The sequence below is a fragment of the Panthera tigris genome, chromosome C1 (assembly GCF_018350195.1).
Source record: "Panthera tigris isolate Pti1 chromosome C1, P.tigris_Pti1_mat1.1, whole genome shotgun sequence".
Classification (NCBI taxonomy): domain Eukaryota; kingdom Metazoa; phylum Chordata; class Mammalia; order Carnivora; family Felidae; genus Panthera; species Panthera tigris.
In genome coordinates, this window is record NC_056667.1 from 7301691 (window position 1) to 7313243 (window position 11553).

Genomic DNA, 11553 nt, shown 5'->3' on the forward strand with positions numbered 1-11553 from the left:
TGGTGAGTTGGGGGAAGAAGGCTGCATCTGTAAGCTTTTGGGGCAGGATATCCTGCAGCTACGAAGGCCTGTGAGTTAGGCATGTGGTCCCGACATGGCATTAAGTGGAGAGGATTACAAGAGGTTTTTAGAACTTGTGCTCATAAATACACAACGCTAGCATTAAGACCTAATTGTGTCTTATGTATTATATTATGATGTGGCAGTCGTAGAAATTCTGCATCATAATTCTTCATGTTTGGTATTGATTTCAGGAAGGAGCAAATATTAATAAGTCTCTTACAACTCTGGGCAAAGTCATTTCAGCCTTGGCAGAGGTGGTGAGTATTACATACCCGATTGTATGGGAAAATTTGTCTGTTCAGCAAAGGTACTTGATATTTTATGTGTTTATAAAGACTGACCTTTTTTGGCCCTTTTACATAATCTTGCCTTTCTCCTTTTAGAACTTTTCAGATAAGATACTAGGCATAGTACATTTTAACTTTCTACTGAGAATAAAGAGATTAACGAGAATGAAAGTAAATACATCTGTAAAGGCTAGGCTGAAACTAGTTCTTTACAAAGACCTAAGGTCTGACTACTTTTTTTGAGCCTTACTTCAGTCTCTCATCGAAACTAAGGTTTTTGTTTGTTTGTTTGTTTTGTGGGGTTTTTTTTTGTTTTTTGGTTTTTTTTTTGCATACCCTTTTCCTATACAGTCTTTTCTAAGTAGGATGTAGTACCTCTTGGAGTATTTTGAGCATTTGCCTTGGTGAATGTTATTGATTTGGGGGCCAATAATACATTTTTAAAAGTTGTGTTACTCTTTCCTATTCTTTAACAGTAGGACACTAAATCTGAAACAGTTTGTATAAGGGGCTTCATGTTTTAGGTTAAAAGCTAAGGAAGTACCAGTTAGTCACTGTGTACTCTAGTACATCATTTGAATCCATAAAAAGAATCCACTGCTTTCTTGCTTGTTTCTGAAAAGTCATACTCAATTTATGACTTTAAAGTACTTCCTGTTTGAAGGCTTATCCTGTGTTTTCATTCTTTCTTTTAAATGCTTCGTCTGTAGGATAACTGCACCAGCAAGGTATGGTGGGATTTGCTAGAAATGAACTAGCTGTAGAATCAATTGTGATGATTTTAAATCCACAGCAGGATGTATGGAGACATAAGACGGAATGGAACCTTGAAAAAAACCTTTTTGTTACTCACTTTCTGACTCTGGAATTCAGAGTTGCTGTTTAGAGTGACCATGAATCATAAGACTTCACACCGCAATTCATTTGGGGAACATGCTGTGCTTTGGACAAGGAATTCAGAATAAAGGAACAAGAAAGAAATTGAGGAAGAGTCTACATTGTGTTATCTTATGATGCTTTTCCTAGTGACCTGTAGGACTGTCATTTGAAGAAGTCACCTATAAACCTCTTGAAAGGGCAATAAAAATATTTTTTACAGGGACCATTCTGAAACATAACTACCTTTGTGAAGTTATTAGGACATGTTCCTTAGATTTCTTTGTGTAATCTTATTTCCTATCATGAGAAGTCATGGATTATTTAAATTGTTAGAAAAATTTTTTTCTACTCTGGTTATATATAAAGTGAAGGCTGTAGAATCAAATTAAACACTATAATTGTATCTAGAAAACCTACTCTTTGCATCCTTTTAATCGAAATACAATAGACTTTTCCTTATATTCCTATACAAATACTCTAAAATTTCTCAGTACTATTTTGTATAAATAATGGAGCACTTAACAGTTTGTTTTGAATCACATGAGTAACATTGGAGATAGCAGCCAGTATCTGCCATGAAATATTTCATTCTATGTTTTAAGCATGTAGATTTATTTTCTACTTACACAAAAATTACTTCGTAACAAGTAATGCTTTTTTTTTTTTTCCTGTTTCTTTCTGCTTGTTGGAAAAAGCTGCCTTAAGTTTAAAAATCTGTTATTTGATATGATGCATGTGTAGATACTCTTCAGATATCGAGTCTGGGTCCCAGAACCATGAAAGCTGTTAGAATTTAGTGGCTTTCCCAACTTGGCCTGTCCGTTTGCTCATTGTTAACATTCATATCAACCAAAGGAAAAGCTTACAAAGTATTTACCTGCATATTTCTCACGCTGCTCTGTGCCACAATTAATTTGCAAATGAATTTTTTAGAATGATTTTGTCAAAACCCAGTTTAGTACTTGGCATCTATGCCATTACTAACAGATCAGAAGTAAGTTTTAGTTTTTCTGTAACAAGCATAATTTGGGGTGAATTAAAATGTACTGTTACTTCCACTGGGGAGAGAAACAGGATTATTATCACCCATACTTGATAGTTTTTCTTTTTAGAAAGGTTACTGATATAAATAAACATAAACCCTTTTAGGTAATTACTGAGGCACTTCTTTGTGAGAACAGATGAGATTAATTTGTAAGACAGCAAATAGAAAAGAAGTGGCTAAAATTCTGAGGTATTTTCAAATGGAAAAGATGGAAGTTCTCCTTATGCTTCTTTATTTAGCTACTCCTTCTTAATTTAGTCTAATTGACCGAAATGAAAATAGAACATTTTTGGCAAAGAGATACTGCTTATTTTTACAGTACTGTTTGGAGTCCTTATAACTGACGTACTTTAAATCTTGCAGCATTTTCAGCACGAACCAACCTCAGGCAAAGCGGAGTGGTTAGGTGTGGTGTGGGGCTAGCGAAAATAGACTGAGGTCGCAGGCCTCCAGAGTTTTGTGGTGGGATGACAGTCCCACTAAACTATGAGTGACTGACGGGTTAATTCTCCCTAGAGGTCTGTGCTATGAGAGATGGAATTAAAGTGCTACTTGCCGATTCCCTCTCCTCCTCAACACACTAGAGGTCCGCTACTTAGTTACTACTCCTTTTCTGAAGGCCCATGCTTTTGCAAGAACTAGAGCATCCTTGGGGCACCTGGGTGGCTCAGTCGGTGAAGTGTCTGACTTCGGCTCCGGTCATGATCTCACGGCTTGTGAGTTCTAGCCCTGCGACGGGCTCTGTGCTGACAGCTTGGAGCCAGGAACCTGCTTCAGATTCTGTGCCTCCCTCTCTGCCCCTCCCCCACTCGCACTCTGTGTGTCTGTCTGTCTGTCTCTTTCTCTCTCTCTCTCTCAAAAATGAATAAACTTTAAAAACTAGATCATCCTTAGTTTAACCTCAGATTGGACCAGGAATAGGGGGAGATGTTTTTCAGTGAACACTGGCTTCCCCTTAGTGGCTTCTTAAATTATCCCTACATGGTCGTCAGCTAGGAGGATGCTGCAGTAACTGTTGTCTGTCTGCCAAGCGTTCACGTTAATTTTTACTTTCAAGGATATAATTTTCTCATTTTAGCGCTGGCTTTGTGTTGGTGGCTTTTGCTCTATCCTGTGATAGTGAGAAAGGTCACAGCAGTATAGGTAAATGCTTGATACATATATACAGAACATTCATCTTGCAGTCTTTGTAAGTGTTCAGAGTCAAGATCGCATCACTGTCTTAGACCTTTTCACTTTGAGCCCTAACTCTGTCAGTTGGATTTTTGGGGGGCATAATTTCCTTCCAAAGAAACCAAATGTCCATTACTTTATAAAAGTTATTAGAGATGGAACAGTCCACTTGGTGAATTGGTGTTTGGCCAAATAAATTCATTAACTAAATGACTTGCTCCTACACATCCAACCTGGAATGCCTAGGATTCATATCTGCCCTTCTGCAAAAGTAAAAAATAATTGTTTGAGGATTAGATATCAGGTGATGTTAAGGAGTTATTATTAATTTTGTTAATGTGTGATAATGGTTTTTATAGTTACCTTTTTGATTTTGATTAAAAAAAAATTTTTTTTAATGTTTTATTTATTTTTGAGACAGAGAGAGAGAGCATGAGCAAGGGAGGGACAGAGAGAGAGGGAGACACCCAATCTGAAGCAGGCTTCAGGCTCTGAGCTGTCAGCACAGAGCCTGACGCGTGGCTCGAACTCACAAACCATGAGATCATGACCTGAGCCAAAGTCAGACGCTTAACTGACTGAGCCACCCAGGCACCTCACCTTTTTTATTTAAAAAAAATTTTTTTAATATTTTTTTATTTTTGAGAGAGAGAGACAGCGTGTGAGTAGGGGAGGAGCAGAGAGAGAGGGAGATACAGAATCCGAAGCAGGCTCCAGGCTCTGAGCTGTCAGCACAGAGACTGACGTGGGGCTTGAACTCACAAAGCGTGAGATCATGACTTGAGCCAGTTGGATGCTCAACCGACTGAGCCACCGAGGCGCCCCTCTAGTTACCTTTTTTTAAAAAAAGTACTTCTCTGTTGGAGATACATACCTGAAATATTTATAGGTGAAATGTTGGATTTGCTCTAAAACACTAGCAACTATGAAAGATATGATATGGACAGTATATTAGATAATGGTATTGTATGGATGTTAAATTTCCTAAATTTGGTCATTGGACTGTGACTGTGTAAGAGAATGGCCTTATCTGCTTAAGTATTTAGGGATGAAAGGGCATGGTGTCTGCAGTTCATTCCAAAATGGTTCAGGAAGAAAAACCGTTAAGTGTTTGAGGGATTGTTTGAGTGTATGTTGTAAATTTTTCAAAATAAAATATTAAAAAAAAATTACTTCATTGCATGAAATTTGGGTATGGTGAAAAATTGAAGCCATGAGTGTTAAATTTCAGCAGTGATGGGGTTCTATGGTACTTTGCTTGGGAATTTTAGACTGGTTTGCCTTCCATGTGAATTTTTCCTCCCTAGCAATGCTAAGACCATTTCTTTCTGTTTAATAGAGTAAGAAGAAAAAGAAAACTGATTTTATTCCCTACAGGGATTCTGTACTTACTTGGCTCCTTCGGGAAAATCTAGGTACGTTGAACACCAGTGTGTGGTTATCTTTTCAAAGCTATTTACTGATTATCTTTTGTGGTTAATTGTCTTGTATATTTGTTTTGGAAAAGAATAATCTCTAGATACCCATGTTACTAACCTGACTCCTCCCTCCTTCTTTTCCTTTTTGCTCTTGAATTAAGCTGGTTGGATTTGCTCACCTTTAAATCAGAGTTTTCTCCCCTATCTTGTTGACCTTGGAACATGAACCGTGGTGTGGTTGTCTTCCTAACCACACTTACTTCAGACTTTTGCTCCTTCTTCAGACCTCTTTGAAAACTCCATATTACCTTTTTGCTGATGTTTTTGGACCTTCAGGGCATTGCTCTTTATTCTCTGTTCTGTTAGCCTCCTTCCCTCCTTCCTGATGGAAAGAAGGGAATGATCGGCTGTGTCAAATGTTGGTGACGGATGGAAGAGGCTGAGAATAGCCTGTTGGACTGTCCACGTCACTGTGACTTTTCACTCACTAACAGCACTTTGGTGGAGTGGCTGAGGTCTTAGCTGGAGCGGGAGAGGGAAACTGGTCACAGTAGATTCAAACACCAAGATTAAGAGTATAACAGTGTCTGGCATAGGAACTTGAGACATTTGTTGACTCTTGGTTAAATCTTAGGATCTGAGATTGTGCTGTCTAAATTGACACATTTAATAAAGTTCTTCTTTCTAAAGTGCATATGATTTGAGATGACCATGATTCATCTTTTTAGGTGGTAATTCTCGGACTGCAATGGTTGCTGCTCTGAGCCCAGCAGATATCAACTATGATGAAACTTTGAGCACTTTGAGGTACTCCGATATGATCTCGGTAGCAAAATAGAACACTGTGCCACCATAAATCATTTTGTTATGCCATGGATTTTCTTATGATATATGGGTAACTTTTTGTGTAAGTAATGATCCAGCCCTCTCATAACAGGGAAAACATGTGTTGGGGGAGACTTCTACTGTAATAGGATTTACTTGTTAATGGCAAAGACAGGAACTTTTTCATAGGAAAGATACTAAAATTGCTCAAATGAGATGTTTGGATAACTTTTAGATAACAGTGAAAGTTTCTTACCATTTTCATCCCTGTGAAAAGAAGTGTCCCCTTCTTGTGGTGTTTGTCATTATAGAGATGCTCAAGTCTTAACAAGTAATGCAATTATGAGTATGTGTCGTATTAAAAAAAATTACAGAATGTTCACTAATAGAACACGGGTGGCCCTTGAACAGCTCAGTGGTCATGGGTGCCTCCCCTCTGCACAGTCAAAAAAATCTGCATATAAGTTGACTCCCCCAAAACTCGACTACTAATAGCCTACTCTTGACCAGAAGCCTTAACACAAATAGTTGATTAACTCATATTTTTATGTTACATGTATTTTATACTGTGTTCTTACAATAAAGTTAGTTGTAGGAAAGAAAATGTTATTAAGAAAATCATGAGAGAAAATACATTTACAGTACTGGACTGTATTTATCAGAAAAAATCAGATTATAAGTCGACCTGCACAGTTCTAACCCATGTTGTCCAAGCATCAGCTGTATATCTGTATGTGCAGTAGATTTTATTACTTTAATCTGGAGCTTTCTACTCTTCTTCTGTTGAAGACACACTTTTAATATAATGGAAAGAACACTATACAGTCTGACAGATTCGTTTTGAGTCCTCTTCTGGTATTTATTTCTTTTATGATTTTGGGTAAATCATTAAATTCATCTGAGCCTTTTTCTTCATCTTTATAAGATACTGTAAAACATCCTATGCATGTGTTATTATTAAGGCTTATAAAATGTGTAAACACTCAAGCTGTTTGATTTAGAGATAGAAATAATGATACGTTATTTATGAGAAGTAGAGTATCTGAGGAATGGCAAAAATGAATGTTCCTTTTTTTGATATAGATATGCAGATCGTGCAAAGCAAATTAAATGCAATGCTGTTATCAACGAGGACCCCAATGCCAAACTGGTTCGTGAATTAAAGGAGGAGGTGACGCGGCTGAAGGACCTTCTTCGTGCTCAGGGACTGGGAGATATTATCGATAGTAAGTGAATTAAGGTCAACGCAAACTCTAATCTTTCCCTCTTCAGGGTTCTAAGATTTAAACTTAGATTAAAAGAGCTTATGAAGTTAGATAGTAGGAAAAAAAGGTGGTTTTTTTTTGTTTTTTTTTTTGCTTTTTCTTAAGTTTTAAAAAAATCCAATGAAAACAATCTCAGAATTTCTTTATGTAGTATGTACCAGGCTATCCAGTCGTGAAAGTTTTTAAAGTTTTTATTGAAGTCCTTAAATTAGTTTTTAAAATGTAAATATGTCACTGCTTATATTTTTTTAAATATATACTTTTAAGTTTATTTATCTTAAGAGAGAGAGAGAAAGTGTGCACGTGCACGAGACGGGGAGGGGCAGAGAGAGAATCCCAAGCAGGTTCTACGCTGTCAGCACAGAGCCCAACGCAGGGCTCGATCTCATGAACTGTGAGATCATGACCTGAGCTGAAATCAAGAGTCGGATACTTAACTGACTAAGACACCCAGGCGCCCCTCATTGCTTGTATTTTTATTAGGTTTTCATTTTAGATCAGCAGTGAAGTTTATTTGGAATGAGCTTATTCTTACTGAGAAATTAATCACTTCATAAAAATGTTATGAAATTTTTGTTTTTGTATTATGTGCTTCTCTGGATTGATGTAGCAGCAATAATATATGTGTAACAAACACACTATTTCAGTCCCCTTTCAGATAAGATTCACCTTTGAGTGGTATCTTTCCCTTCCTGCAAAATGATCGAGGAACACTCCCCACCTTGCTCCCTATGAACACACAAAGGGGAAATTATCCATTTCCTATCAAGTTTAAGAATGAGACTTCCAGAGAATATCATTTCACAGTATTGTCTTAAAATAAGTCTTTTTGGGGGGCACCTGGGTGACTCCATCGGGTAAGTATCTGACTCGATTTAGCCTCAGGTCATGATCTCGTGGTTTGTGAGATCAGGCCCCACGTTGGGCTCCACGCTGACAGTGCGGAGCCTGCTTGGGATCCTCCTTCTCTCTCTGCCCCTCCCCACTCACACTCACTTGCTCTCCCAAAATAAATAAACTTAAGAAAAATACATATTTTTTTAACCTCAGTATTCCGCCTGACTAATGTCTAATCAGAAGTTGAGTTAACTGGATGATTCGGGTAGAATATTATATGGGTTTATTTGATAAAGCATGTTTTTAGTTTTTAAGTAAAAAATTAATATTCTATTGTTTGGAATTCTAATAAGGTGTTAAAAGCCTCTGAGTTTAGTTTTTTTACTGATTAGCACCTGAGTTTGAGTGAATACAGTGTGCAAAATGATCATGTATTCCGAGTGTTAATTTTTTCACCTTCCCAAATGCCAAATACTGCTCTGTTCCCTCTCTGTGTCACTGCTGAACCTGAACTTTGACCCTTCTTGTATTTTCCCTCCTGCTTACCTTCAGTTGATCCATTGATCGATGATTACTCTGGAAGTGGAGGCAAATGTGTGTATTTCATGTATTGGTTATTTCCAGTACTCTGATTTGCTAATCTGCCTCTGCTGGATCAGCCTTAAAATGAGCTTTGCATGCCAGCGATCCTAACAGGGAAATCCCAGACAGAGCGTATTATAGGTTCAGAAATGATCCTGGTTTAGCCCTTCTCCATTTGGCAAACACACTGCTGAATTTCAGTTTGTGGATTAAATAGTTAATAGGCTTGAGAATCTCTTCCTACTTCTACTCTTCAGTTTTTCCACTTCTGTGATTAAACTGAATCCAAAGTCATAGCGGATGATGGTGGTGACAACAGCAACTTACATATCCTGAGTGTTTATAAAGTGCTGGGCCCCATTCTAGGGACCTTGAATGTATTATCTCATTTAATCCTGTCACTGATTCTGGAAAAAGTTCCGTTATGCCCACTTTTACCCATGAGGACACCGCTTACCTGGGGTGGTTAATTTGCTACTGAGATCTCATGGTTTCTGTGTGGTTGGATTGGATAGTGTAACTCAGCTCCAGCTTTTAATCATTACTACGCCTTTTTGGCCTCTTGAGCTCCTTCAGGGTCTGATTAATAGAAAGATCCTTTTAAATTAGCTATATAACTCTGAGACGTAGTGTACGTATAACTAAAAACAACCGCTTGCCGTTGGCCAAACGATCCATGACTGAGTAGCTCTGTGAATGTTGGGTTAGCCCTCACCTGTGCTTCTGCTAAGTTAGTTTCCTCCATATCTTGGGCCTCAGCTTACATGGTGATTAGGAAAACTTTTTTGTTTTCCTTTTCTGGAATTACAAATTAAATTTAAAATGTGTGCTTGAAATGAGGATATTTTATGACGGATCATAAATACCTAGACACCTCGTTGTCCTCTCCATGTCTATCATTAAGTTGGTGAGGACGTGGTTTCTTACCCTTTTCATGAGGGGATCTTTATCTTAGAAGAAATGAAGAATCTTGACTTCTTGGTTAAGTTTAGATTTTAATTGATTTGCTTGTTCATTTAATGAGGCATGTAATAGGGCTTGACTAGGAGGAAACACACAGGAGAAAGCAAACGCAGCCCTGGCTGCTGTGATGAGGCTAGGCCTTGCGGACACAGTAAGACTCCAATACCCAGTGGCTCTTGGACCAGAACAGCTCTGTCTGAGATTTCCAAAGCTGACCGATACTGATGTGAGAAAGACGCCATCTCGCTCCTGCTTTTGTGCCCCAGGTGGTGCTGCTATCAGCTTGTCGCGTCACTCTTTTCTGAGCAGTGTGGCATCTCCCAAAAAGCTCTGCATGACTAAGTTTTAATTTTGTATCCCTGCAGGAAAGCAGCCCTGGCTACTTACGAATTTCCATTTCGGTCTACTACTCTTAATGTCTTTTAGGGCTTGCATGTGTCCATTGGACCTTCTGAACTCCATCCATCCTATTCTTTCCGACCTTGCCGCCGTCACCTGATGGCTGATTTTTTGCTCCGGTTCCCATCCCCCTTTTAAAACTTGCTTGTTTTCCTATGTTCTCTATTTGCAGATGGTGGTTTTCAAACTGTCTTGAAGCAACCACTGGTTTTAAGGGGTTTCAAGAACTGGCTTTGATTAAATAGAGATGAGTAGACCCAGAGAGAGCAATAATACTGCTTTCTGACTCTTTGGCTCGTATCATTTAAGGAAAACTTAACTTAGTTTTGATACAAGTTTTAAGTAATGCCGACTTTCTCAAATTTAAATATGAGCTAATTTTAAAATAGAAATCCATCAGTACCCATGGGTTTTCTCTGGTGTCTGTGACAAGGATGACAAATGAATGAAAGTACATAGAGCAAATTAATTTTGTTGTTTGTGGCTCTTTTTATCAAAACTAAATTTAAACACAGAACTTAGAGTTCTGTTAAAGACTTTTTAGTAAGTGAAAGTATGTCCCTGAAACTTGCATTTCATACTGGCAACTCGGCCTACCAGTGACTCCTGGCAGTCCTGTTAGGCAAAGTAAGAGCTGTACTTTGCAATAGTTAGCAAATAATCAGCCTTGATTTGCTTGATCTAATAGATGAATGAAAAGCATACCAACTTCATCAATTTGCTGATTGTTCTTCCCTGTTGAGGCAATTGGCCCTGAGTTCTTAATCAGAACTTACACAAAATTCTTGTGATTTCTGCAGTTACCTCTCCTTTTTAAAAGCATATTTTAAAGGTCCTTTTTAGCATGTTGAAATGCTGCTATACGAAGGATGCTACTGAGTGCTCAGATTTTTGTTTTAACTGTAGCATCTTCTTGGGAATTTTTGCTGAATGCCATAAAATACTGGGCCAGGTTAATATTATTGATAAATATGTGATCATCTTTTTTTTCCTTTACCATGATAAATTACTGAGATTTAAGAGTAGTGTAAATTTAAAACATTGTAGATTCGGAGCCGTAGAAAGAATAGAAGGAACGTAGCATGTTTTATTTACAGAGGGTGCCTGAGCATTATCCTTTGAGGCTCTGGTTACCCTCTACCAAATACAATGTTAACCCACCCTGGAGTTTCTTAGTTTCTAAATTCAGAAGTGGTTCTTCACCTCTACGATACCAGTATTAAAGACAGACATGTTTTAGAACTGCCATCTAGAACAAATTATAACTTGTCTTTGTATCATAATGTGTCTGTCTTGGCGCTTTAATGCTCTCCTTTCTTACGCTGGTGTTCCTTCCTGTCTTTTTTCTCCCTCTGCTCCTTTCCCCCCCTCTCCACTTTTTCTGCCTTCCCTTCTTTCTGTCTCCCAGATCTGAAAGATTTTCAGAACAATAAGCATAGGTACTTGCTAGCCTCTGAGAATCAACGCCCTGGCAATTTTTCCACAGCGTCCATGGGGTCTCTTACTTCATCTCCATCTTCCTGCTCACTCAGTAGTCAGGTGGGCTTAACATCTGTGACCAGTATTCAGGAGAGGATCATGTCTACACCTGGAGGAGAGGAAGCCATTGAACGCCTAAAGGTAAGTAATACCTCAGACTGAATGAAAGGTGTTCTGCATAGTTCCATAAGGCAGAGTTAGGACTTAAAAACCACTGAGATTTTTGTTGAGGATATGGAAGAACTTTCTAACCCCTAGAGGTGTCCTGAAAATGGAATTTGCTGCTTCATGATATCATCAGTTGCTTTTCACCAGAATGCTTGAGTCTGACATGGCCA

General features: G+C 38.3%; 1 protein-coding gene across 8 annotated transcripts in view; it reads left to right on the top strand.

Moving 5' to 3' along the window:
- Positions 1-11553, top strand: part of KIF1B (kinesin family member 1B) — a 144129-nt gene that overhangs the window by 51805 nt on the left and 80771 nt on the right. For all 8 annotated transcript variants that reach the window (XM_042997509.1, XM_042997510.1, XM_042997506.1 and 5 more), the window contains 5 exons: positions 255-320; positions 4787-4862; positions 5594-5672; positions 6774-6916; positions 11223-11356. In XM_042997509.1, coding sequence (XP_042853443.1) covers positions 255-320; positions 4787-4862; positions 5594-5672; positions 6774-6916; positions 11223-11356 — 498 coding nt within the window. The remainder of the gene's footprint in view (positions 1-254; positions 321-4786; positions 4863-5593; positions 5673-6773; positions 6917-11222; positions 11357-11553) is intronic.